The 25,379-nt window shown below is 47.2% G+C and overlaps 10 protein-coding genes across 10 annotated transcripts; 5 read left to right on the top strand and 5 right to left on the bottom strand.

Annotated features, from left to right (window-relative positions):
* Positions 1 to 1,129: 1,129 nt before the first annotated feature.
* N7483_011484 (ICE2 family protein) lies at positions 1,130 to 2,520 on the bottom strand (the record flags this gene model as incomplete). Its single annotated transcript, XM_057094911.1, has 2 exons — positions 1,130 to 1,933; positions 1,999 to 2,520. The coding sequence occupies 2 exons, from the start codon at positions 2,518 to 2,520 to the stop codon at positions 1,130 to 1,132; spliced, it is 1,326 nt and encodes a 441-aa protein (XP_056940882.1).
* Positions 2,521 to 3,388: 868 nt separating this feature from the next.
* Positions 3,389 to 4,529, top strand: N7483_011483 (MYG1 family protein; the record flags this gene model as incomplete). Its single annotated transcript, XM_057094910.1, has 3 exons — positions 3,389 to 3,444; positions 3,522 to 4,189; positions 4,231 to 4,529. The coding sequence occupies 3 exons, from the start codon at positions 3,389 to 3,391 to the stop codon at positions 4,527 to 4,529; spliced, it is 1,023 nt and encodes a 340-aa protein (XP_056940881.1).
* A 763-nt stretch (positions 4,530 to 5,292) lies between these two features.
* On the bottom strand, positions 5,293 to 5,790 carry N7483_011482 (Yae1 family protein; the record flags this gene model as incomplete). The annotated part of the gene is made up of 1 exon (XM_057094909.1): positions 5,293 to 5,790. One exon carries the CDS (start codon positions 5,788 to 5,790, stop codon positions 5,293 to 5,295), a length of 498 nt encoding a protein of 165 aa, XP_056940880.1.
* A 175-nt stretch (positions 5,791 to 5,965) lies between these two features.
* N7483_011481 (methionine--tRNA ligase MES1) lies at positions 5,966 to 7,999 on the top strand (the record flags this gene model as incomplete). The annotated part of the gene is made up of 2 exons (XM_057094908.1): positions 5,966 to 6,099; positions 6,178 to 7,999. The coding sequence occupies 2 exons, from the start codon at positions 5,966 to 5,968 to the stop codon at positions 7,997 to 7,999; spliced, it is 1,956 nt and encodes a 651-aa protein (XP_056940879.1).
* Positions 8,000 to 8,606: 607 nt separating this feature from the next.
* sonA (putative nuclear pore complex protein (SonA)) lies at positions 8,607 to 9,780 on the bottom strand (the record flags this gene model as incomplete). Its single annotated transcript, XM_057094907.1, has 2 exons — positions 8,607 to 9,437; positions 9,514 to 9,780. 2 exons carry the CDS (start codon positions 9,778 to 9,780, stop codon positions 8,607 to 8,609), a joined length of 1,098 nt encoding a protein of 365 aa, XP_056940878.1.
* A 4,981-nt stretch (positions 9,781 to 14,761) lies between these two features.
* On the top strand, positions 14,762 to 15,471 carry N7483_011479 (uncharacterized protein; the record flags this gene model as incomplete). Its single annotated transcript, XM_057094906.1, has 4 exons — positions 14,762 to 14,924; positions 14,978 to 15,029; positions 15,079 to 15,262; positions 15,319 to 15,471. The coding sequence occupies 4 exons, from the start codon at positions 14,762 to 14,764 to the stop codon at positions 15,469 to 15,471; spliced, it is 552 nt and encodes a 183-aa protein (XP_056940877.1).
* Positions 15,472 to 16,314: 843 nt separating this feature from the next.
* rgsC (putative intermediate filament protein (Mdm1)) lies at positions 16,315 to 20,075 on the bottom strand (the record flags this gene model as incomplete). The annotated part of the gene is made up of 2 exons (XM_057094905.1): positions 16,315 to 17,357; positions 17,426 to 20,075. The coding sequence occupies 2 exons, from the start codon at positions 20,073 to 20,075 to the stop codon at positions 16,315 to 16,317; spliced, it is 3,693 nt and encodes a 1,230-aa protein (XP_056940876.1).
* A 382-nt stretch (positions 20,076 to 20,457) lies between these two features.
* Positions 20,458 to 21,319, top strand: N7483_011477 (bifunctional phosphatidyl-N-methylethanolamine N-methyltransferase/phosphatidyl-N-dimethylethanolamine N-methyltransferase; the record flags this gene model as incomplete). Its single annotated transcript, XM_057094904.1, has 5 exons — positions 20,458 to 20,506; positions 20,584 to 20,623; positions 20,677 to 20,693; positions 20,762 to 21,188; positions 21,247 to 21,319. 5 exons carry the CDS (start codon positions 20,458 to 20,460, stop codon positions 21,317 to 21,319), a joined length of 606 nt encoding a protein of 201 aa, XP_056940875.1.
* Positions 21,320 to 22,315: 996 nt separating this feature from the next.
* N7483_011476 (F-box protein) lies at positions 22,316 to 23,623 on the top strand (the record flags this gene model as incomplete). Its single annotated transcript, XM_057094903.1, has 1 exon — positions 22,316 to 23,623. The coding sequence occupies one exon, from the start codon at positions 22,316 to 22,318 to the stop codon at positions 23,621 to 23,623; it is 1,308 nt and encodes a 435-aa protein (XP_056940874.1).
* Positions 23,624 to 24,312: 689 nt separating this feature from the next.
* N7483_011475 (amidohydrolase family protein) lies at positions 24,313 to 25,354 on the bottom strand (the record flags this gene model as incomplete). The annotated part of the gene is made up of 2 exons (XM_057094902.1): positions 24,313 to 25,263; positions 25,304 to 25,354. 2 exons carry the CDS (start codon positions 25,352 to 25,354, stop codon positions 24,313 to 24,315), a joined length of 1,002 nt encoding a protein of 333 aa, XP_056940873.1.
* Between the last annotated feature and the right edge of the window lie 25 nt (positions 25,355 to 25,379).

Here is a 25,379-nt window from a genome sequence, read left to right as displayed (position 1 = left end):
TACAAATTATCAAAAAAAGAGCGAAAAAGGATAAAAGGACTTTGGAGTGGAATGGGTTTACGGCCTCAAGTTTGACTGACTTAATCTTTCTTATGAAAAGAAAGATCAAGTCAAGTCGATTGATCCCCATGGAACATCAGCGCGTTGGCATTGGTTTTTCCTTGGCTTTTCTACATTGATTAGTTTCGTCATCGCGTTTACTGGTCTATATTTGCATTCTATTTTGTATTCATTCCCATGGTTTCCCCCTTTCCTTGATTTATGCAGAATAGTCATCCATCATATCATTCTCAGTTTATGTGACCACCATCCTCAATACTGGTAAACGGACTTGGAGTTTGTACTAGTAGATCTACTTTAGAAAAGTCAATCATAAGACAATAAGAGATCTCTCTAATTGAAGCACGGTGCAGACAACACCACTAGATAAACCGATGAATCCAGGATCTTATGTACAGAGATTGGAAGCAAGTGGGACACTACGGAGAGAGGAAAAGAGCAGGTTCATAGGCCAGGAAAGAAGTAGTTAAGCCAAGATGGTGGGCAAGGGTATAAGTAGCAGACGTGAAGTGGTGGAAGCTAATGCAATAGCAAGGAACTGCAGCTGGTATCATGGGGTCATGAGAAAGAACAAGAAGGAAAACACAAGGACGAAGTCGTCAGGGGACTCAAAGTAGAGGCTAAAGCAAGGGGGTAGTTCTTTTGAAGGGGCTCTTGGAACATGAAGGCGAGATATACATGACGAGGAGCAAGAGCCTTGGGGCCAGGTGTGGTATTCCATGAAAGGCTCATTTATAGCATCTGGAAAGAGGCAAGGCGAGGTCACCATGAATTACAAGGCGACAGATAAGCAAATGATCTCCGAAAGTGAGACTAGCGGCACATGGCCTCGGGCGGATTTCGGATTTCTCGACTAGCTCTTCGAGAAGGGACTCAGGGTAGCCGGATGAATATACCCAGTTGCGGGGTTTAGGGCAGATATCTTTGCCAGGTCCCTTGGATTTAAAGTAATTTCAAACCCAGGAGAATAGATCAATCAGTTGTCAAGGGAGATCAGTGAAATTATAATCTTTGATGGGAGATACCAAAAATCAGCCTCCACTCGATCACTCTATAGGCCTGTACGGTTTCAATCCGTTTTCCAATGACCAGCTAGTCCGTTATCGAGATCATTATGTTCTCCAAGCCAGAGCTCAACAGCGTAAAGCGCTGTGGTGCAGGCCAGGTTGATCCAGCGCCAGAGATTGCCGCCTCCAGCACCTTGGACACTCCACCACTCGCCGCTACCTCCCATTGCCTGTGAAGTGGACGAGAAGTGTTGCATCAAAAGGCTGGTATAAACCGCGATGAGGATAGATGGTGAAAAGTAGCTCAGGAAGGCTAGAACTTGACCAGCACCATCAGAGTCCTCTAAAGAAGCCTCTTGGGACAGCGCACGGGCCCCAGACTCACGTACAGCTGGAATGATCCGTGTTGATGCGTAGAGGACAAGTAGTCGATAAGCCAGCGAAATTAGAACCGATGGAGTGACGGCACTGAAAACAGCAGTGATCACATTGAATCCAGCATGGATAATCGAGGGCAAGAGTGATAGAGCATGCATGAGAGTCGTGTATGATGCCATGAAGATCGGTGGAAGCGGGGGAAAGTCGCCGGCCTGGGAAGGAGACGGGACTTGCTCCACAGGGTACGATGGCTGGTAGTCCGTGAAGATCTGGTAGATGCAAAGGACAATGTAGGCGAAGAGTAGAGAGCTCTCCACTGGATTTCCCCGCCCACTGCCGATTCCCCAAGCACAGAGAATGACCGCACAGGTAATCGAGACTCCGATAAGGGCAGCATCTACATTGGAGATCTCAGGGAATTGCAGAACGCGCCAGAGGAAATAGACGGAGCTGGAGATGATGGTAGCAGATAGAACGAGGAGACCGATCTGGGAGTCAGAGTTAGTGTCGGAAGTTTCGATGATGCGCAACAAGAAAAGAGAGATAAACATACCATCCAGCTATCGCTGCGCCCACCACGATTCACCAGCCATCGGGTGATTTGACCAGCCGCTTGAATGACCAACAGACTACAGAACCCCTCAGCCAGCTGGAACACCGGAGTGGACCATCGCAGCAGTCGATCCCAGTTTCCCAAGGTGACAGATTCAACCAGGCCACCGCGACCAAAGAGCCACTCTTGGATGGAAGTATCCTGCGCACGGGTCCCGCTAAAGGTGCGCTCCACCCATTCACTGTTATTTTCCGGATCGACGGAGAAACGGTTGAGCGCCCAAATCAATAAGATCGGAATGAGGAGCCATTGCGTAGACCGAACGACAGTGATAAGCGACGAGCGAACGTTGGAGGAGACTGGCGTGGTAACGCGCAAAAGGGAGTAGAGAAAGTAGAAAGTTGCTAGGGATAGCGAAAAGGCCAGACCGCAGGTCTTCCCGCCCACGTCAAAGGCCAGCGGGATGGAGGAGACAGTGACGGCCAAGAAGATGGCCGATGAGAAGACTCGAAAGAGCCACATTAGAGAAGTGGACGCGCGAGAGCGCGTGAGGATAAAGGTGTTGAAGATGTGAGTAGAGGGAAAGGAGGGGAGAAGAGGCACACGAGCGGGTTATTTTTTTTTTATTTTCGTTTTTCTCTTCTCGAGCTTATCGCAGGATTTCACGTGGGCAAGGGGGGGAAGGTCTCTCTCTCTATGTAAGAGAAAGAATGTAATAAGATAGTATGAAAGGATCAAAAAAACATCTGAATCTAAGAAAATAGAAATCAAATAGAGTGAATAAAAATAAAAGAATAAATTTTTCACTTTCTTAGATCCAAATTGAAGTTCTTTTTGTTCTTAGAGATTACACTACACATGTACTATAAGGTGTGATGTTGTACTAGGGTCGTGGCTCGGCGGTCAGAGCGTTATATTCTGTCATAGAGAGAGAATGACAATAGAAGTATAATTTTGATAGTTATAGTAAAGGCTATCAATAGGATATATCTCTCTTAATGAGAAAGTAACAATGGAATATATAAAGAATATAAAGAGAAAAAAAAGAATACCATCATGATATCCTCGTTTATCGCCCAATGCATATGGAACTTGAATTTGTTAGTTTGGTTTGTTTGGTTTGTTTGATCACATGATATCACGTGTTCTTCCCCTGAGCTAACATGCTTTGGGATGAAACAAGGCGTAGTGTTTTGACATCATTGTTTCATCATCAGTCACATGCTAGGTAGCTGTTTGTCATCAGATCACATGATATTTCAAACCCCCCAGCCCTGATTTCCCGATATAGAATGCCCCCCGCTGATAAGCTGGACCAGCCAGCTTCAAGCAAATCATAATCGGAATCTTTGGACTCAGTTTTATGCTCAGATTCCGTTCTTTCTTCAAAATGGCTGAAACCGCTGCAAAGAAGCTCAAGACTGCTCCCTTGATCGGGACTCACAAGTGTGTTCTTCCTTGAGAGACCAAGCTTGCTCGACTCTAGTAAAAAAAAAAAGTAACTAACAAGCTCTCAACCATAGCGGCCACTTCCATGCTGATGAGGCTCTAGCAGTTTATCTGCTCCGCCTGTTGCCCAGCTATGCTGGATCCCCGTTGATCCGCACTCGCGATCCTGCCCAGCTGGAAACCTGCCACACTGTGGTCGATGTGGGTGGTGTCTACGATGCTGAGACCAACCGCTATGATCACCACCAGCGCACCTTCGACACCACCTTCCCCCAGCACAACACTAAGCTTTCCTCCGCTGGTCTGGTTTACATGCACTTTGGCCGAGCCATTATTGCCCAATCTCTCTCCCAACCTCAGGACCACCCCGATGTCGACCTTCTGTACGAGAAGCTCTACACTGACTTCATCGAAGCTATTGATGCCAATGACAACGGTATCTCCGCCTACGAACCGGCTGCTATCTCTGCCGCCAACCTGCAGAAGCGCTTCAAGGATGGTGGCGTCACTCTTGCCTCCATTGTCGGCGACATGAACAACCCAGACCCCACCAGCCCAGCCGGCGAGCCCCAAGATGAGGACAGTCTATTCGGTCGTGCTAGCACTCTGATCGGTAACGTCTTCGCTCGCAAGCTGCACCACGCTTGCAACTCTTGGTTGCCAGCCCGTACCATCGTTGGCGATGCGTACCAGTCGCGCAAGGAGGTTCACTCCTCTGGCCGTATCATCGTTTTCCCGCAGGGTGGTGTTCCTGGAAGGAGCACCTGTACAACTTCGAGCAAGCCGATGCTAGCTCCGAGGTTTACTATGTTCTGTACCCCGAAAGCGCTGCTGAGGATTCTAAGTGGCGCGTGCAATGCGTTTCTGAGTCTGAGGGTAGCTTCGTCTCGCGCAAGCCTCTCCCTGAGGCCTGGCGCGGAGTGCGTGACCAGGACTTGGATGGCGTTCTGGCTTCTGAGGCTGAGAAGGCGGGCCAGGCGAAGCTGCCTGAGGGTGCTATCTTTGTCCACGCTAGCGGATTCATTGGTGGCCACAAGACCAAGGAGGGTGCCTTGGCTATGGCTATTCGCAGCTTGGAGTAATTGTTCAATGTGACTCAAAAGTAAGAAATCAAAAGTTATAACGATTACCAATATTTACTTGATGTAATGAGCTATGCATGATCTTGAATAGAAAGAGAATACTACCATATTTCAAGCTTCAAATTTTTGAAATCTAATTGAATAACAGTAACGAGAGTTCTCAAATGATTGCTGACGATGAGTTTCATTCAAATTTTTGTACTAATTAAGACTCGTTCGGAACTTGAAACCAAGTATGTGAAGTATGCTCAGGTGTCGGACTAGGTACTGAGTGCACATGATTTGACCAGTTGGCGCTATTTGATTTGCCGTTAAGCTGGCAATGAATAGTTTTATCCCTTCAAAGGTTTGCCCACAGTGTCCTGTCACACAGTCTATCCGTTTTGATAATTGAGAGAACGGAAAGAGACTTGGATATATTGACCATCCGCTCGTGGAAGACTTAGTATGGGATGTACTAGTAGCTGTGTAGCTCGCTCTGGGTATATAGGTTTGCCCAAGAACAAACGCATTCAAGCTGACCACCATAGAATTGGTGGAAAGTAGAGCTTGAGAGCATTCCACAGAATGTCCTGCTGTCTGAACTATCGATCGTAAGAGCTCTGCATAAGAGCTCCGGCAGTTCCGAGTCGGATCGTTTGCAAATGGGGCATGGCAACACGAGGTGAGAGCCGATCGAATACAGCTATTGGATCAATGGCGAATGTTCAATGAACTGATATCTTCGATACTTCCAGTTCCATCTCCAGGCTTTGAAACATCCCTAGCATTGGACTGCGCACTCGATGATTCTTCGCTCTCCCCCCATAGCTCGTTGAATAAGCTTAGCTTTCACCGCCGCACCTTTCAATCGCTCATCAACATCATTCACAGCATCCTCGGTGTTACTCATATCCAGTGAAGCCGGATCAACAAGCTCCAGCAGGGTAGCCAGGTTTCGTGCTAGACGAGCACTATGGGCTGGAATCTTGGGCATCTCTTTGCATATCGACGGGTCCAGAGATAAGGCATCTGGCTGAGTGACTTCAGGTGTGACCTGGGATGTTCCATCCTGTTTGGAATCTGCTAGCCGCTGGGCCCAGACAAGGGCTTTCCCATACAGCCGTCCCATTTCGACGAATTTCTCAAATCCCTTCTCCACAGCGAAGACACTGCCTTCCGTGTAGCCCGCTTCAGCACCATCGGCGACACCTAGCTGATAACCCTCATTGTAGAATTGTTCCTCCAAATCAAGGAGACTGTCTAGTAGATTTGAGTCCATCCTCGTAAGAATGATAAAGATCCGAAAGCAAGGGGGTCAATGTAAATCGATGAGTCAAAGAAAAAAAGATGTAAAGGGAATTTTTGATATGCGGGGCGGATGTCACGAGCTGATAAAGCCCACTTTTTTCGATTTTCCGCTTTCCCCTCCATCTTTCTCATCTACATCCCACAATATGGCTTCCAATCCTATCCTGCCCAAGAAGGGCGAGCGGAATATCCTCATTACTAGCGCATTGCCATATGTGAACAATGTGCCCCATCTCGGCAACGTGATCGGCTCCGTGTTGAGTGCTGATGTCTTCTCGAGGTATGAGTCAACACCATCTAACCCCACTACATTCTTTGAGTCTAGAGGCTCGAACTAACATTCAATTTCTTTTTATAGATACCACAAGGCCTGTGGCCGGTCAACACTATACATCTGTGGAACGGACGAGTATGGTACCGCAACTGAGACCAAGGCCCTGGAGGAGAAGATGAGCCCGGAGGAGCTTTGCGCAAAATACAACAAGATCCACCAGGAAGTTTACAAATGGTTCGATATTGGATTCGACCACTTTGGTCGTACCCCTACTTCAAAACACACCGAGATCTCTCAGGCTATCTTCAACCGACTCCAAGATAATGGATTCCTCGCGGAGCGCACCGCCGAGCAGCCCTTCTGTGAACAGCACGGCTCGTTCCTGGCTGACCGATATGTCGAGGGTGAGTGCCCTCGCTGCCACTACGACGATGCGCGCGGAGACCAGTGCGACAAGTGTGGTCATCTCCTCGATCCCTTCGACCTCATCAAGCCGCGCTGCAAGCTTGACGGAGCTACCCCCGTGCGCCGTGAGACAAAACACATTCACCTGCTTCTGGACAAGCTCCAGCCCGAGGTTGAGAAGTGGGCCAATGAGTCAATTGCTAAGGGTGAATGGCCCAAGAACTCCCGTATTATTACCGAGTCATGGTTGAAGGAGGGACTGAAGGACCGTGGTATTACTCGTGATCTCAAGTGGGGTGTTCCCGTCCCGCTGGATCGATTCGAGAACAAGGAGGACTTCATGAACAAGGTGCTTTACGTGTGGTTTGAGGCTTGTATCGGATACCCCTCCATCACAGCCAACTACACCCAGGACTGGGAGCTTTGGTGGCGCAACCCCGAGGAGGTGCAACTGTACCAGTTCCTGGGTAAGGACAATGTGCCTTTCCACAGTGTCATCTTCCCCGCTACCCAGCTGGGTACCCGTGATGTCTGGACCATGAACCACCACCTCAGTGCTACCGAGTACCTTCAATATGAGGGTGGCAAGTTTAGCAAGTCCCGAGGAATTGGTGTCTTCGGCACCAACGCTAGAGAGACCGGTGTGCCCCCTGATGTCTGGCGTTACTACCTGCTTAAGAACCGTCCTGAGACTGGCGACACATTCTTCGAATGGCGCTCATTCGTGGACGCCAACAACAGCGAGCTGCTCGCCAAGCTGGGTAACCTCGTCAACCGAGTTGTCAAACTCGTCGCTGCCTCTTACGGTTCCGTTATTCCTGAGTTCACCATCCCCGAGAGCTTCAACCCCTTCTTGGAGGAGGTTACTGGCTCTCTGCGCCAGTACATTGAAGAGATGGAGGGAGTTCACCTCCGCGCTGGTGTTTCCACCGCCATGCGTATCGCCGAAGCTGGTAACGGTCTGATCCAGGCTAACCGTCTGGACAACGCTCTGATCGCCAACGAGCCCGAGCGTGCTGCCGCCGTCGTCGGAGCCGTTCTGAACCTGATTCACCTCCTCTCTGCTGTCTTCTCTCCTTACATGCCCGCCACTTCCAGGTCAATCCTCGAGCAGCTGAATGTCCCTGCTCTGTTGATTCCTTCCCTTGAGAGCCTCAAGGATGGATGGAAGCCCGAGAGCATCAAGGCCGGACACAAGATCGGCAAGGCCGCATACCTCTTCTCGCGTATCGACCCCAAGAAGGCCGATGAGTGGCGTGAGCTGTTTGGTGGTTCTCAAGCTGAGCGCGCCAAGAAGGCCGAGGAGGCCGCTAAGATTGCTGCCAAGAAGGCTGCCAACAAGGCTAAGAAGAAGGAGAAGAAGGCTAAGGCCCCTGGTGGTGTCGAGGCTACCGCCAAGGGTGGTGCTGAGAGCCCTAGCGTTACTGCTGAGGGATCTCAGGATGAGGCCGTGCAGAAGATCGCCGATGGAGTTGCGCAGGTTACTCTTCCTACATCGTAGATCAATTCTGGTATAGCATTGACTTAGCATTGAGGTTGGAGTGGTTGGGTTTTGGGTATGGTCGGGTCATGGTCATGGGATGAGGTGGGACTGGACTTGATATACTTGATGTACGACTGATATGTCTATCATACACATGAATCTACGAGAATGGTGTTTGGATGGAATTCTTGCATTTAACTTTTGCTTACGCTTGTCTATGGTTCGAATTCAGTAGCTCTACGACTTACTTGGCACTGGTACAGTATTAGTCTTGTTTAGTGTGATCTTCCCAAGGTTGGCCATACAAGGCTGAGGTAAAATGGATGAGACCTGGAGTTGAGTCTACTTGTGAACAATCTACGTAGTGCCCAGGTGGCTCCATGTCAAGATTACCAGTCAAGATCAGCTAGAGTAGTCAACTTATGACCTTTTATTCTATCTAATAAGTCCAGTCAAGAGCCATTTCAAAAGATCCATTGCAATTCGATTTTAAACAATACACACGCCGGTATGACAAAAGTTTCATTAATGCTCGTAGCGCCAATCGCTCCACGAAAGTCCTGGGAAAAAACCAATCCAGAATTGAACCCCATTCCCACAGAATCCTGCAAACATCGCTCACCGATCATCGCTTGCGAGGGTTTGGTCTGGGTTTAGTTTCGTCCGCGCCCACAGGATGAAGCATAATCTTATTCTGAGCGCCCTGAGTATTGGCCGAGTAACCCTTGCTCCAGTCATAGCTAACAGCGTAGGCGAAGATAGAACCATCACGGTTGAAAGCAGTGCTCGAGATAGGTCCACCAACAGCCGGGTAACCCTTCAGACGATGCTTAGCATCCTTATCCCAAAAATGGAAAGTTCCATCACTACCAGCAGTGCTGAAAGTACCGTGAACGGGGTGGAAGCAGATAGAGTTGACGGAGTAGATGTTGCAGGTATCGCGAGAGGTTGGGGGATTTTCACGGTGACACTTGAAGGAGAAATTGGAGGCAGAGTCCTTCTCCTCGACGTACTGGATGGCACAGCGACCTTCGATACTGCCAACGGCGAAACCAGACGCATCGGTGAAGCAGCTGACTACCCGCGTCTGCCACTTAAGGGGGGATTGCATAGTCTTGTAGAATTTGGTAGGGTTGTCAAGGTTGACAATGTTGATGTAGCGGTCCGCTGTACCGATAACCAGGAGCTTGTTCTTCACGTCCATTGTGTACACGCGTTCTTGGCAATCGATGTTGGCGATGGGATTCTGTTGTCGCAGATCCCAGTATTTGACAGTCTTATCCCAAGAGCCAGTTACCAGGAGCGGTGAACCTCCTACTGAGGGGTTGGGGAACATGTGACAGCTTCGAATCGGGGCATCGTGTTTCGCGACAGGGACAGGAGTTGTGCTACCAGCACCGAGATCGAGCAATTTCGCCATATTGTCAGCACCTGCACCAACGACCTTGGTTCCGTCCTAGAAAAGAGTGTTAGCAGATGCGATAAGTATGAGATATTTGGAGAGCTATAAGAAGCTATAAGACAGATATTACCGGAGACCAGCAGCAGTTCAAGGCAGGACCATCCAAATTGAGCATAGCTTTTCCTTCACTCTGACCACTCGAGCCAATCTCATAGATGCGGACCTTGTTGTCCCACGAGGCGACGGCCAAATGTTCACTTGTAGGCGAGAACCGCATGTCCGAGATGCTGTCCTCTGGGGGTTGGTTGAGGGGGACATCTTTCGAGATATCACCAGTGGTATTCGTCGCACCAGCCGACGACGCCGGCGCAGCAGCGGCACTACCAAAGAGGGACATCGAGAGCTCCTGTGGTGGGTTTGAGGTTGGGTGAGAAGGTATGAGAGGCTTCGGAAGAGAAAAAAAGGCAACTTTCGAAGCTGCACCCGAGTCTCAAGAGAAATGTGTGGAAGGCGGAGACAGGGTGCTGGGAGCAGCGTATGAGAGCTGGAAAAATGACTGCGCGGAAACTCGTAGTGATCGAGATGCGCGACGCAGAGGCAGAAAAATAGCATTCACCGCCTTCCTATATGGGATTTAAACTATGAGCCCTACTATCCGGAGCAGAGGTGTTTTCATATTCTCTAATAGTATTTGAATATTCAGTTAGTATTACCTGTAGGTACATGGTTACCTACTCCTTTAAGTACCTATTTAGGTACTGACATACATAACCTTGGTAGGCTACTATGTATCTGCTACTACTAATATAGTACTACTATGCGAAATACTACTAGAGGCTAGTAGAACTATATACTGCCAGGTACTACTACTACTACACCTACTAGTAGTATAACAGCCACTGGCACGGCCGAACTTCAAGTTGAACTTGAACCCCATTCAAACATTTCAAATGTTGAATCCTACATATAGTACGTACTAGTATGATGAATTTTGGCTCCCTAGCTCGCTGTTCGTTGCTTTACTATCATGAAATAAAAACTTTAATAATATATAAGGCTAAAGTGAGAGATATCTAAAGTAAATGATAGACAAGTGAGAGATAGTAGCTAAGTTGTGCGGGTTTCAAGTTTCTCTTTCTATTTCTCTTTCTCTTTTTTTCAAATGTCTCAAGTTTCTACAGGACTTGGGCGACATTATGATGGCCGCTATAGGTCCAGTACTAGTACTATGTACTACATACTAGTATTCCCAAGGTTAAGGCTGACACCGTATTAGGACTCGGAGGACTCAAAATCTTGAAATCCTACCAAGTCTCTGATGTACTTACATAGGTTTTCTAAGTTTCTACCTAACCATGGATAGACCGTAGATTCCTACAACTTGAAGGCTATGCGACTTGTCCTAAATCATACATTCCATTTATTACTCCCCTACAAATAAATCCAAGTTGGTTCCTCCGAGTCTCTTATTCTTCTTCAAAGAAAACTCCTCACTTTTCAGTCACTGTGAATTTTTTAAATATGTCGTGTTTGTGGTATTATATTAGCCTATGGCTAAAGCGCCCAGAACTTGAAGAAACGTCCGATTATACCGTGACCTACTCGATGATCAATATACCCCCTTCAAAGCTAGCTCCGCTTACCAAAATCCCCCCCTGAGCTAGTCCTGTCGATATCTGGTTTCTTTCACCAGTCAATTTGGTCTGTCTGTCTCTTTGCAGTCGCAGATTCCTCGACATTATTCAGAGACAAACAAAGCGCATACCTTGTCCCAAGATCTCAATATTGACCCGGCTAGAGCGAGACCTCCCAGGGTACTTCGCTTGTGAATTTTGCTGCGTATTTCATCGTCATGATGGAACTGACTGCTTTGGTATCAGTGGACTTGACCATGAAAGAACGTGCAAACTTCCCTGTGCTCATATTGATAGACTTGGAAGTACAGGTTTATGTATGAGAACCCACAGGACTCCTTTATACTCAGAATACACTATCTCTTTCCTCCACTTGAAACTTGCCATGAAAAGGTTCTACCATGGGCCTAAATTTGGAATAATTCCTGAATCTCTTTCATATACGTAAGTCCGCCAGTTCCCAGAAAATTCAGTTACTCCAGATATCATATCGCTTTTCGCAATCGACACCCAGATCTCCGACATGCCTGTGGGTCTCCATGTTCGGATGCAAGATATTCTATTTTTCGACCACGAGAAAAGATCAATCCTGATTGAAATGAACCCATTCACTGACACGGACAAAAAAATGCATCCTTCTTTGTATCTTGAATTATGTAGTCACAAGAGTTACGAGAGGTGTCTTGTACCACGCCTCAGTTATTGTTCGACAGCTACCCGGAGGAAAGGACCTTCGAGTTTATGTGTCATGAGTGCAATACAGATGCCAGACTTCAGATACTCAAGTTCGGTTCCAAAACCGCTATCATCTTTACAAGATGGGTCAATTTGGGTCCCAGGCTGAGTAAAAGCGACCCGTTGTGGTTGATGCACAGCGAATCAGCGCGTGGTGCTAGAAAGACACCGAAGGCAACAAATTTTTGAAATCCCCCAATATTTTAACCTCACGTCGCGCCTATCGTTTAACAAGCTGAGCTCCCGCAACCTGTCTTATCTTTTCAATCACCGATACAAAACTCATATGTGTTATTTTGAGCTCGATATGAACTTGTGGTATATCTCGTACTCTCATGAAAAGTACATTCTTGAAAAGTACCTGCGAGAGGAAGGACATGGGAAATGTTGCAGTGTTCCCTGCAAGCAGTCTGAGCCTTGTCAGACATTGGAAATGGAAGAAGAGTATACTATGCCTGCTGAAGCACGTCAATATCCCCTATGGGGAGATTGACTGGTCTCAATGAGCAAATGGCGATCATTTTCAGGACCAGGTGCATTTTTAGTAACAACTTGGAAATACATATAAGCTTGCAAAAACATCAAAAATTTATATGTGATATTACTATTACTTGGATTATACATATTAAACTAGTAGCCAGCCATGACCGGAATTTGAACTCTTCTCGAGCTCTGCCTAGGTAGTTGTTTATCAAAGAACATTGAAAGATCAGCTCTAAACTTGAAATGTCTTGTGCAATGTTAGCATGCATTAGTCGGTGCGTGGGGCCCATGATAACTTGAACACTATGAGAATTAAGACCTGACAGCTGGAAGCTGATTCTTGTGAGTTGAATTGTCAAACTGGAGTACTGATGGTAATTGCGAGATCTTGGTCAGTTGATTTTGATTTTAATATTCGACAACACCCGTGGACTGGCAGAGAGAACCTTGGAAGTTATAGAGAGAGGAAGACAGGACCTAGGTATTGATTTCGCTGTCGCCTAAATAGGAAAGGCAGCGATGTTAACACTGTCAACAACTTCCTACTCCCCTCTCTCCTTTACCTCCATCCCTCCTTCATCTCTAACCATCAATCAACCATCAGCACCATTATCATCTCCATCATAATGATTGCTTTCCTGATTTCTCTCTTCGCCTCACTGGCCTTGGCAAATGACGCCGTAAGTCAACATTCGTTTTCACCTGATATGACCTTGTCCATGAGAGGCGCGAATGGGAGAGCTCAAATTGGACACACCGGACCCTAAGCACCTGATCAAGTCAGCTCAAAGAGCCCGATACGCGACTCCGTTCCCTCATTCACTAGCGATTCCGACGAATGTCAAGGCTAGGATACAATGTTACAACACAGCCTGTCAAGAATCTCCTCTCGTGTACAGGTCATCAAGAACCTATATGAGTGAACTAACACTTGGGTACCATGATAGAACGAAGATCCTATCTGTTGTTTTTCCGCACCCGATTCCGATGGTATCTTCCATCTAACGCTTGAGGAACTGGCGGCTAATTGTCGTTGCTTTTCTGTTACAGCCAACCGATTGATCGCCAACCAAAAGCAAAGTATGTTTCCCCACAGGTTATGGGTAAATACTGATCATAGATATAGACTACGTGCTCGATTTCGATATTTGGACCCGAATGATTGTGTATATGTGGTCATTTTTAATTGGCTACCAGTCGTTCGTGGCTATGATGCAGTTTATCAATTATTTGCGCCGCCGTTGAATCACGTCAACTTTCGATATCGGTGTCTTTTTCGCAAATCAAATTCCAGAAATGTTCGATGAAAAATCGAGATACTTTTGAATGAATACCTTGTGTCCCATTAGGGTTCCCATACAAACCAGCCTGAGATGAGCAATTAATGGAGCTGAGACCCATAAGGCCTTGAGTAATAATGAACTGAGATCCGGGGTATTCCGTTCCATATGGTCATTGACTCGAAGAACAATGGTCCTATTGGATCCACTAAAGTTAGAAAAGTCTGGGGACAAACCTACTATACAAAAAAGACCGTTTTCGGTAGACAATAACCCTCAATTTCCGTTCAACTGCGAGTACGATCACTCTTTGTTGCTATTACATTCCAGAGAGTCGAAGAAAGAGACTCGGTGGTCGAGGGTGTAGATACTCTTCAATATGCCGGCATCATAATGTGGCTTGGGCCTCTCACCCGATGTGGGGAATGATCCACCAGGACCCATAAGAGGATCGTCACCAACTTTATGAGGTATGGAAGCAGTCGGATATGAGAGCAGTTCAATCAACATCAATTGATCCCCGCGTATTATGACCATAGAGTCCTCCTAGTAGGATCACCCAATGTCATTCTGGGGTCAAGGGATGGCATGTTCGGTTGGCTGATACTCCGAGTCAGGTGATCTATGAAGATGGTTTCACCATTTGTAATTCATCCACACAATCCGGAAAAGAAAATACCGTGATATATCTGTGATAGAATCTGGAACATAAGATATTAATACTCGATTCAAAGGAAGTTTCATTTTGAGCACATACTCAATTAATGGTCAATTGATGATGGCGCAAAAATAAAGTCGGGTGGAGTAGAATGCGGGGTGCAGCATCCAGATTGGCCCACTCTTATGCCCCCTGATGTCAGTTGCTCGTGTGATCCGGGGATGCCGTGTACATTTCTGAAAATACGAGAACCGCTGGACTTCATGAGTTAGCCCGCTGGGTCAATCGAGGGGTTCAAGGAACGAGATTCTATTTTGAGTAATCGTGATTCATTGGATCTATGAGAGAGTGTAGTATGAACATGACCACAAGTACAAGTATGAGTAGAGTAAGTAATAGAGATATAAGAGTAACAGAGGTACATAGCTCAGTCCATAATAGTATGGAATGACATCCTAGACTTGCAACCTTGGAACCCCCGCTCTCAAGGTCACCTGCTCTTCGCTCTTCCCCCCTCTCACTATCTCTACTTCTTCCCCTTCTTCCTTCCCCTTTCTTCCATCATCTCTACTGATCCCAACCATCACCATGTCTGCCCCTTTAACCAAAGTTGATTCCGCCATCGCTGGCTTGTCTTTATCAGATGAGAAGCCTTCGGCAACCACGGAAACTACAGAAACTGAGGTCAAGAAGAAGTCCAAGCGAAACTCTTCTGTTGCCGCCCCTAATGTCTGGAGCATCAAGGACCTGGGTAAGGCTTTAATTTTCTGTTCATAGCTCAGACAATTAACTAATAATCAACAGAGGAGCAGAAGATCGAGATCACTCTCCCCATCGAAACTCAAAAGACCGGGTGGTGAGTATCATGGTCCTCATCTCTCACTTCATTTTACTAACAATCTCAGGAAACTCAACACCTCACCAAACACCATTGAGGACAAGGACATCCTCAAACTTCTCCTCATCAATCCCCCAGTCAAGAAGATTGACTTGCACTTCCCCCTCGGACTCGAGGTCACTGCTCGAAACATGAAGGGAGTCACAATAAAGGACGCCCTAGATGCGATCTACAAGCAATTCAAAAAGAAGGTCAGTTCTCTTTCCCCACTTCCCTCTCTTCCAATCCATTATACTAATTCTTCCAGGCGGACGACGAGCTGGATAAACCCTACCTCGCAGGTTTCGAGTGGGATAAAGAAGAATGCTGGACTCGCCTAATCGTGCACCAAAAATCAAGCGCCGGTATCCCGCAATCCAGCGATAAGAAGTCCAAAAAGAAGAAGAAGGAGGAGGCATAGATTGTCCCCATTCAGCCTATATGTCTCTGTGAGACTCGAAGGCAACCCCTTTCTTCTGGATTTCTGCGTTTGCTGCGTATTCCTTAACAACCAGAAACGACAAGGGTCGACTCCCTCTCCTCTCTATTGCGCTTTTTCTTCTTAACCCCTTCTGATCTTTTAGCCTTTCTCCTACCTTATCCTACGGGATTCCCGATCGGCTGCTCTGCAATTGCGCGTTTCTCCTGGTTTCGGGAAGTAGAAGCAAGAATTAAGAGGGCGCGGGGTGAAATTGAGCCTTTTTATCTTCGTCATTTATCTCGCTGTGTATTTTCCTTACCCACTTTTACGGTCTTTCTATGACTTCAAGGACTTCAGGAGTTATACTCCTTATTTGATCTGAGTGGGATCAGATGGTTTTCATCTCTTCATTCTTTAGCCCTCGAATCAATCAATTTTAATATTGAATCTGTGAAATGTAGTATGTGCTTCGTAGTATGTACGTGGATCAAGAATGCCCAGCCCAGGTGGATGTTAGAGCGTATCCACTTGGGCCCACAACCCGCTTATTAGCTTGATCCTCCAGTCTCACTGAAAGACACCAGAAAGTAAAGCTAAGAGTATAATAAGGAGAAAAATCAAATACTCGGAGCTGGAGGAGTACTGTCGTCTGAAATATTTTATCATGTCAATAATATTATGAGTATGTACCTAATCGTGACCTTGGAACAGAAATTACAGGCATCAAGTTCAAGACGTAAAACAAAGTGCGGGCTAATGCTAATGCTAAGTACCCAAGAATAAACAAAAGGAACGAAATTTAGAGATCAATCATGTCATGGCTTCATAAAACCATTGAACAGGTCAGGCGGGTAAGCGAGAACGACCAGGTTCCCGACTACCAAAAAGAACCAAAACAATTTCATCCAGAAGCGTAAACGCCAGATGAGTGTTAAGCGGTTTATTATTCAGAGTCGCAAAGATCCTTCTAGCAGCCGCCTGGGCATTCGCACGACCAACAACATTGCCGGCCAGATCAGGGATGAGCGTAGCTAAGACAACAGTAGCTTCTGTGCGACTTTTATGACGATCAGCCATGGATCGAGGGAGGAATTTGCGCAAGACACCATCAGGCCATAGACTATCTTTCGCAATCTTGATGTATCGTGACACCGAGTCTTCCTGTAGAACGGAACGAACTCCATCACGAACTTTGCGCTCGATAGTTCCTCCGAGAAGTTGATGCAGAACGACGACCACGGCGCGGCCACGGAGCCAGTTGTTACCACGGTTTAGTTCGAAAGCTTCTAGGAAGAGATCGCAGATCGGTTTGATGAAAGGCTCTAGTTCTCGATCTTCGAATGCGTTTAGCTCGGCTTCGGCTTCGGCGGTTGTAACGGCGTCTTCGGTAGCTAGCGCAGGATCATGAGCTAGACTAATACTGACGTTGACTTGGTTCGTTGCGGCTGAGATGAGGTTTTGGCCTGCGGTAGATAACTGGTCGAGGACGCCAAAGTTACCGAGGAAATCGTCCATGCCGTCTGCGACGGAATTGTAGATCCTTGTGACCAGATCCTTTGCGTCGGCATCAGTGTTTCGTGAGCTGTTGTCTTGTTGAGGGAGAATTGCCCTCTGCGAGAGAAAGGCACGTAAATCGCGACTGCGACAGACTTCTGGGAGGAGAAGTAGTTTTTGGATGTAGGCCTCGAGGGCTTGGCGGCGTTTTTGGAGAAATTCTTTCTGAAGTTTCATGACTACGCGCCGACGAGGGAATTCTAAGTGTCGAACGGATGGATAACTCATTCGTAGTTTCTGATGGAGTTCGTGGAATTCGCTGTAGCGGCGAGGAACTGCCCAAGAAGCAGCTGGCATTTGTTCACCGGCATTCCGTTGAACCTCGACGACATCTAAGGGCGAGAGTGAGCAGAGTTCTTGGATCAGGACTTGATCAAGAATAAATGTAAAGGCTGCTTACACATAGCAAACTCTCGGCCGTCCTCTTCCCTGCCAACCATGATCGACTTTATGCGTGTTGTAGAACGGCCATAAAGACTGTTGTCACTCTCCTGAATGATATACTGCTGTCGCTGCATTTCCTTGCGATTGATTTCGCGCTCAATGCTGGCCTTGGACTTGCGTAGAATTCTCAATTCGGCCGTGTTGTTGGTTAGCTCGGCCTTTCGTGTCAATGCCTCAAGAACCGAGTCTTGAGCAGTCAGCTTATCAATCTCCGCTGTCAGTACTTCAATCGCCTCGGTGAGACCAAGATCACCAGGGGCAGCTTCGTGCACTTCATCAGCTGGGTCTCTTTCCTCGCCACCAATTGGTTCTTCGTATTCATCCTCGATGAATTTCTGCTGGTCTGGAAAGAGATCGTCATCGAAAACACCAAGTCGAGAGGCATGATCAACCAATCCCAGAGATGCAATGCTTTTCTTTGCTTTCTCGCTGGCAGGTCCGTCACCTCGCGGGGCATCAAATAAAGGACGAGAGGGATTTTCCGAACGGTTTATCCCGAGGAGAGATACATCGCTGTCCTTCAGATCCTCCGAACCAGTGTTCTTCGGTTCATTGATAATGATGTCATTGAGAGCAGCCTCCATGGTCTCAAGAACAGTGCTTTGGGTCATCTCATTGTCGCCGTTTTGTGAGTCCTTGCCCAAGCTGTGAGTGGACATTGCAAGTTGATCAGTGTCGTAATCTTCATCAAAAAGAGGTAGAGATCGTTCAGAGTCCATAGATCGTCGAAGTGAATCGTTGTCGTCAAAGATTTTGCCCATGCCCCGAACATCACCGGATGAAACAGCCGCTCTACGCAGATCCTTTGAAGGTCTACTCGCTGGCTGCGAGGCCGTTCGTACCATAAGAGGTGGAAGGGGTCTTCGTTCGCGAGGCCCAGCCGGGGCTGCCACTGGAGATGGAGGGCGTGGTGGGGCTTGAGTTTGCGAGGCTTCATCGGCCGCGAGATATTTCCAGTAAAGGTCAGATTCCTTGAATTTGGGGTAGAAATTACTCTCCATGCGTTCCAGCACGGACGACTGGGTCGTCAAAACCACTGTCCGAGCTTTTCGATACTGCTCAGGCGTTGCACGTTTCCCTGCACTCAGGAATGTCTTGACTGCCCGTCGAGATTCTTCCGAGACCTTCAGCTCCGATTTGGAAAGATAAGTTTGACTGAGAAGCGCCAAATCATTTCTATCTGCAGTTGTCCAGGTTATTGAACTGGACGAAGTCTCGTCTCCAAAGTCATCTTCTAAGGGGTTTCGAAAGCCGTCGACTACGATCCAGAATTGGACCATTGACATCATTTGTTGCCGATCCATGAATTCCATGAAATAGGACAAGCCACATGCACTGTGCAGCACATCGGCCAGCGATGACTCGCGCACAGAGGAGGTACTACCATGACGCACATGTTTACTTGCCACAGGAGCTACAGGGGGCGCCTGTCCTGGCAGAGATAGCTTGGCGACCTTTTGGTCCAGAACTCTTTTCCCTGTTTCTAGCCGCCTGAGATAGACCTGGTCTTGTCCCTCGACCATACTTTCTCTTTTTAGCTGGCTAGAAACCAGTGCTCGAAACCGACGCGCATCGGACAGGTTATTGCAACGTCTGATGGCCCGTACAAAACGCTCAAAGGCTCTTTCCGAATCATGCGCTGAGAGTTTGGGAAACGCTTGCCCGTGCTTCGACTTGGGAGCAGGAGATGCATGCTCGTCGAGCGCAGCGCGTAGTTTTCGAACAGTCTTTCGATCCTGTAAAGTCGTGCGTCCATATGCCTCCATCAGCTGATTCCATGTGTCGGGATCGGACAGGGCCGTCGCGACTGGGACCAGAATTGCGCATGCAATGATCTCACGAATCAAGACCGAGACAATTCTGCTCTTAAGCACACCCTCTGGAAATAGCTGAGGAAGTAGCCCGGTAGCAATTTTGCGCAAGTATTCTTGCTGTAGGGTCTTCTGGTCAGCCGAGTGCAGGCCAACTGCCGGGTGAAGACGGCCCTCGCGAAACTTGTTGGCAATCGCCAAGTCCAGCTCCTCTGACTCGGTTACATTTCGATTAAGATTGCGGCCGCGAACTGACCGCTCGGCGACATCGAATTCTTTGAGGTGGGAGGTTATTATGGGAAATACCCGCGATACAACCAACGAAATCAGGTCTTCGGCTAACAGTCTATCTCGAAGGTTCTCGAGTGCAACACGTATTACTCGGTCGATTTCGTTCGCAAATGTTGGACTAGGGCTAACATTGTGGTACCAAGATGAGATGAAATCTCGGGTCACTAGGGACAAAAGCTCGTCGAGCCCTTCAGAGACAACAAAGGATTGTGGATAGAGGGGCCGCGGTCGGTATCGTGTGGTCTTGCGCGCATTTGAAAGCTCCTTTCGCCAGTTCTCTGGTTTGAGAAATGCTGCCAACACTTGTTTTGAGCTAGTGGGCCTTTCAATTCGATTTCTTGTTGTCAAAATAACCAACGCAAGGAAACTGGCGGAGGATAGGGCCACACCGAGGGCTAGCGCATATCCCAGCCAACGCAGGACCGGTAACCAATGTACTGCATATCCCCAAGCAACGAATCCGGTGAAACCAGCTAGGAGTAATTCTCGACGGTGAAGGGCCATTCTCCCCTGATACGCATGAGAGCTCCACGTCTCATGACGGCCCGTCGGCGTAGATTAGGAGGGGGTAGCTCGATTCGGCATTGACGGGGGGACGAATAGGTTAACTCGTGAATGGAAACTGCATACACTGATGGTGGTCAGCTTTAAGTGGAAGTGAGACAGTAGCGACAAATAAATGAAGCGTTAAAGTGTAGAAGAAGAAAGGCACAAGATCGATCAAGATTGCAGATAGAATCCCGTGACCTGGAGAGAAAACGTCACTTTGTTTACTTAAGCTTGTTCTAACCCGCATTTTCCCTTTCTACTTCCTTCTACTCTTCTACTCTTCCACTCATTGTTTTTCTTTCCCCTTTCTCAAAGTCCTTTCCTAGCACCTCGTACCATGGCCACTCTTACTGATTTTGTCGACTTATCGTCGACTACTCTCCTCGGTATGTATCACTGTGTCTCTCGGTGATGAACTGCTTTCTCCGCATTTTGCATGTGATGCGGGAACTGACCCTTGCAGTCTCTGCGGCCACAATTGCGTTCAACCCAGTTTTCTGGAAGTAAGTAGTGTCCCGACTGTCATATAGAAGGAAAAGAAACTAATTCTCAATAGTATTGTTGCTCGTGCAGGTGAGTCGATGACTTTACTATCCAGATCACGGGCCACGTATCTTTATCTCTCGGCTAACCACCACCAGAGTACAACAACCATATCTTGACTAGAATTTTTGGAGGCGCCTACAAGGGATGCTATGCTCTTGCATTCGCCATTTTCTCGATAGGTATCCTCCGTGATCATATCTACCAGCTTGCTCTGGATGAGCAGCCATTCTACGCTCCGGTGCATCAGCCCATTATCGGCGGTATTCTGTTTGCGACCGGTTCTGTCTTGGTTCTTTCCAGCATGTGGGCTCTTGGTATCACTGGCACCTACTTGGGTGATTACTTCGGAATTCTCATGGATGCCCCGGTTACTGGCTTTCCATTCAATGTGACAGGCTCGCCGATGTACTGGGGCAGCACCATGAACTTCCTGGGAGTCGCACTTTACAAGGGCAAAGTGGCGGGTCTTCTCTTGACTGCCGAAGTCTTTGTTCTGTACTGGTTTGCTTTGCAATGGGAAGAGTAAGTTTGAATATCCTCCCAATAACTATGAAACCTCATGCTAATCATGAAAATCTAGCCCCTTCACTGCCGAGATCTATGCGAAGCGTGAGCGTGAGCACGCTAAGAAGCAAGGCGGCAAGAAGCAGTAGTCTACTTCATGGACAATAGGGTCGGAACTTTCAACATCCACCGCCCACACAGACACATTTCAGGCATGTATGCCGAGATATTAAACCTGGACCCCATCATCCAGTCATGGATGGGACCTTCCAGACGAAACGAGAACCCAGCACACGGACCCTTCCAAATCTTCAACGATGCTGGGAGTACAAAAGTAAACGATAGACATTTGCTCCCGTCTTATGACCAAGCACACCGGCGAGGAAGCTCAACTCTCAGCTCCTCGATACTCCTTATTCTTTCCCCTACGCGACTCCAAAAGAACGCCCATTGCGACAACCCTTTGATCCCGACGCTCCTATTGCTTCCCGTATATAATAGGCGTATTCCCAGCCATATCTTTGTTTGGAGACCTCGGCCTAGTGATGAGGAATTGTATGTTATTCGACTCTGGTTAGCTTCAAAAATAAAATTAATCATTATCAGTTGGCTATTTGTGTTCCAATATTACTTTTTTTTGCATTTCATGTCTACTCGGTTGCTATTGATCACATTAACCTTGACTATGTCATTCTCGTTTGAACATTGTTTATTGAAGGGCATGGAAACTGTATTCAATGGGGGTTTTGGGTCTTATATTGATTGGGTCAAGGCATCAGAAATAAGCGAGCCAGTCACTTTCCACTCGACAACGACAAGAGTCGCGTCATTTATTCGTCGCGTCACTTCGCGTTGTTGTTACCTCGTCGTCTACTTCTACCTACTCAGGCACCAATTCATGATTCTATCATGAAGCCTACTCCCACTTTCAGTCACTCTTTTTAAAGGCTTTGTTTCCTTCACGCTCCTTGTGTCTTTCCTTCACGCTCCTTGTTTCTATTCCCACCCTTCATCTCCATCGCGACTCACCCCCAACGTTCCTGAGAGACCGTTCATACTGTCTCAACTACATGCCAACTACATTTCCAACTACTCTGTCACTCCTTTCGTTTCCCACTTTTTACATACCATCGACGTTGGACAAGATGTCGACTCGTGCTTTGCCTTTCAACGGCCTGCCTATGGACTGTTGGTTCATGATTCTGGACTATCTGCAGCCCTCAGACCTCAACTCCCTCTCTAAGGTCTGTCGATCGATGCACGAGAATACAAAGCCTCATCTGTATCGAAACCTCATTTGGAACTGGAATCGGAATCCCTTACGCCGTCTACTTAATCTTTTTCGCACAGTTGAGGCTCATCCAGAGCTACTTGCATTGATTCAGCGCGTTGACTTTACCGTTCCTCTAGAGGACTCTCGCTTGTTCTCTTCACACACTCGAGCAAACGAAAGCCTGATCAACTCTCCTCGCGGTTACCGCAGTGCTTACCTTTTCTGCCAACAAATTTTAGAACGATCAAATATGCCGGACATTTCAGGATGGAAGCATAACATGCAGAGGGGTGATCCGTATCTCTTTGCAACTCTGTTGATATCTCAACTTCCTAATCTGCGACGCCTCTCTCTCGACTGCAGCTTCGTGATCTACAGCGGCTGGCCAGGCATGATGCTCAAACATGCCATGTTAACCGCACCCGCGGGGACCTTGTCCAAATTTGAACATCTCTCCTGGATTGAATACGGAGTTACCAGCGCTCGCATCAGACCCAACTATGATGCCGTGTACAATCCTTTTCATGATCCGCATGTTCGTCGACAGCACAACCCATATCAATTTACCGGGTTTTTCTTCTTACCTGCTTTGCAAGCACTTTCACTTTGGATGGGCAGTCCCATTCTCACGCAGGAAATTTCCAAGGCAAACAAGATGCGAGAAAACACAATGAAAAATATCCTCTCTTTCCATGTGGAAGGAGGACATATGAATACTTACGACATGAAATTTCTTTTGATGAACATGAAAAACCTTCGAGAATTGAGTCTGGGACTATCTTACACCTTCCCTTTCGAAGCCTGGTCCAGTGCGCGCGCCATAGAAGAAGGACTCAAGAGCATCGCACCAAATCTCGAGAAATTCTCATTCCGACCCTCGCATCTTTCATATTTCAGTTTGGCCCTGTGGTACCAGAGTGTGCATTTAGAACATCTCGGAGTTCCCGCCTCGAAGCTGAAGTTCACCCCCGGATTCTTCAAGCAATTCCCAAAGCTGGTTTCTCTCAATGTACCAGCTGTTTACCTGACAGGCGGCGGTTATAACCGCAAAAGTCTCGCAGAGAATCTCCCCAGCTCCCTTGAGAACCTCGAACTACGTGATCAACCACTGGACATGTTTTGGCCTGAACGGCAGTGGGACGAGCTTTTTGGTCCTGTGAAGGAGTTCTTCCCACCATAGTCCTGAGACTCATCCGAGACTCCGCCGCGTGAATCTGGATTTTACTCCTACGCCTGATTTTTGGCTCTGGCTTCAGGGTCCTCGACAGAAGCTTTGGGAGCGTGGCAAACAGCTTGGAACTAGTATTTACGTGCGTGTTCCTGGAGGAAGAATGTTTCGACTCTATGAGGTGAAAGAGCCGGTTTATCGATACCATGGGGCTGATAAGGTTGATTTTGGTGATATTTGCTATTTTCAAATTGCCGCTGGGATTATCATTTGATTGAGGATTTGGAACTATTGAGGGTGGGATGAAAACATTTATCTGCGGATGGAAACATTGATATGGGGATGAAATATCGTCATGGAGACGCAATATGGTGGTGAGGAGAAGGATATTGATATGGGTATTGGAATATGGTTATGAGGAGGGTATCAATATGGGAATGAGGTTGACACGGCGGATATTGATATCGGGATCAATATGGTGATGAGGATGAGATGTATGAGCATCTATCTCTCCAGTGCTCTGTATTTTTACTCTCATGTACTCTAACTCCATGTATTGTTATCCAAAAAACCCAAAAAAACTCGAAAACAGTTATGACAAATTATAAAGCCTTTACATCAATAAAAACTGTATATTCTAAATTAAAATTCCAGTTACTTAACCAATATCAATTTATAGGAAACACCAGAGAAAAGCAAAGCTACTCAGATAATCTCTCCTGCAAGTCGAGCCTCGGAAGAATCCTCAACGCATTCCTTCTTGTAAGCTTCACATGATCCATCCCCTCATGCTTATAAGAATCAAACTGCTCCGTAAACACTGATATACTCGGAACGGGGGCATTAGGAAAATCACAACCAAAAAGCACATGGTCTGGGTCCGCAATCTTATACAGCAGATCCAACATAACATGAGCGCTTGAAAGCGCAGTGTCAAAGTAGAATTTGCGCGCTTCATCGAGAATCTCTTTTGTCGAAAGAGCAATATCAACTGATGTATATGGCAACATAGTTGCCGGACGATTTATCAACCAAGGAAGAGTCCCACCAGCATGCGAAAGAATAATCTTCACATCCGGAAACTTCCTCAGCGTACCACGAGTGATAAGATCCATAGCTGTGCGACCTGTTTCATGCGGATAATCGAACATAGGTTGTGGGAGATTTGAATTCACAAGAGCCGTATCAACCGCGTGAGTAGGATGCACGAAAACCAGGGCATGTCGACGATTCAACTCTTCCCAGATCGGAGTAAAATCCGGATGTCCAATATAATAATTATCATCACCATAACGAGTAAAAATAATGACTCCATCTGCTTTCAGGACATCAAGACTGTATGTAATCTCTGTTAAGCAGGCATCTGTATCTAGTAGAGATGGAAGAGATGCAAAGAAGCCGTAGGATTTCGGATGATTGTCTCGAATATTTGCCGCATGCTCATTTGATGTTCGGGCTAGAGTTGCGGCTGCGACTGGATCTTTTTCGATACATGCACCTGGTGCGGTCATAGATAGGATTGATGTACCGGTACCGATTTTGGTGTTAAGTTCTTGATCTGCCTGTAGAGTCCAGTCTGGGATGAACCAGCCAGATGGATCGCCGCCGGCTCTTTTGAGGGCTAAGATAGATATTAGAATGTTTATATGTGGCTATCAACATTTTGAATTGAAACTTGAAGGGTTAAGTTACCTTCGGTGAAGACCGGGGATAGAAGTGGTGGTGGACGTCGATCTTAGACATGATGTCGAATGGAGTTTGTAAAGAG

Source organism: Penicillium malachiteum (assembly GCF_028827825.1).
Source record: "Penicillium malachiteum strain IBT 17515 chromosome Unknown utg000005l:1.0-9002435.0:326005.0-9005861.0, whole genome shotgun sequence".
Lineage (NCBI taxonomy): Eukaryota > Fungi > Ascomycota > Eurotiomycetes > Eurotiales > Aspergillaceae > Penicillium > Penicillium malachiteum.
The sequence above is the reverse complement of the archived record's forward strand: the minus strand, read 5'-3'. Positions and strand labels throughout refer to the sequence as shown.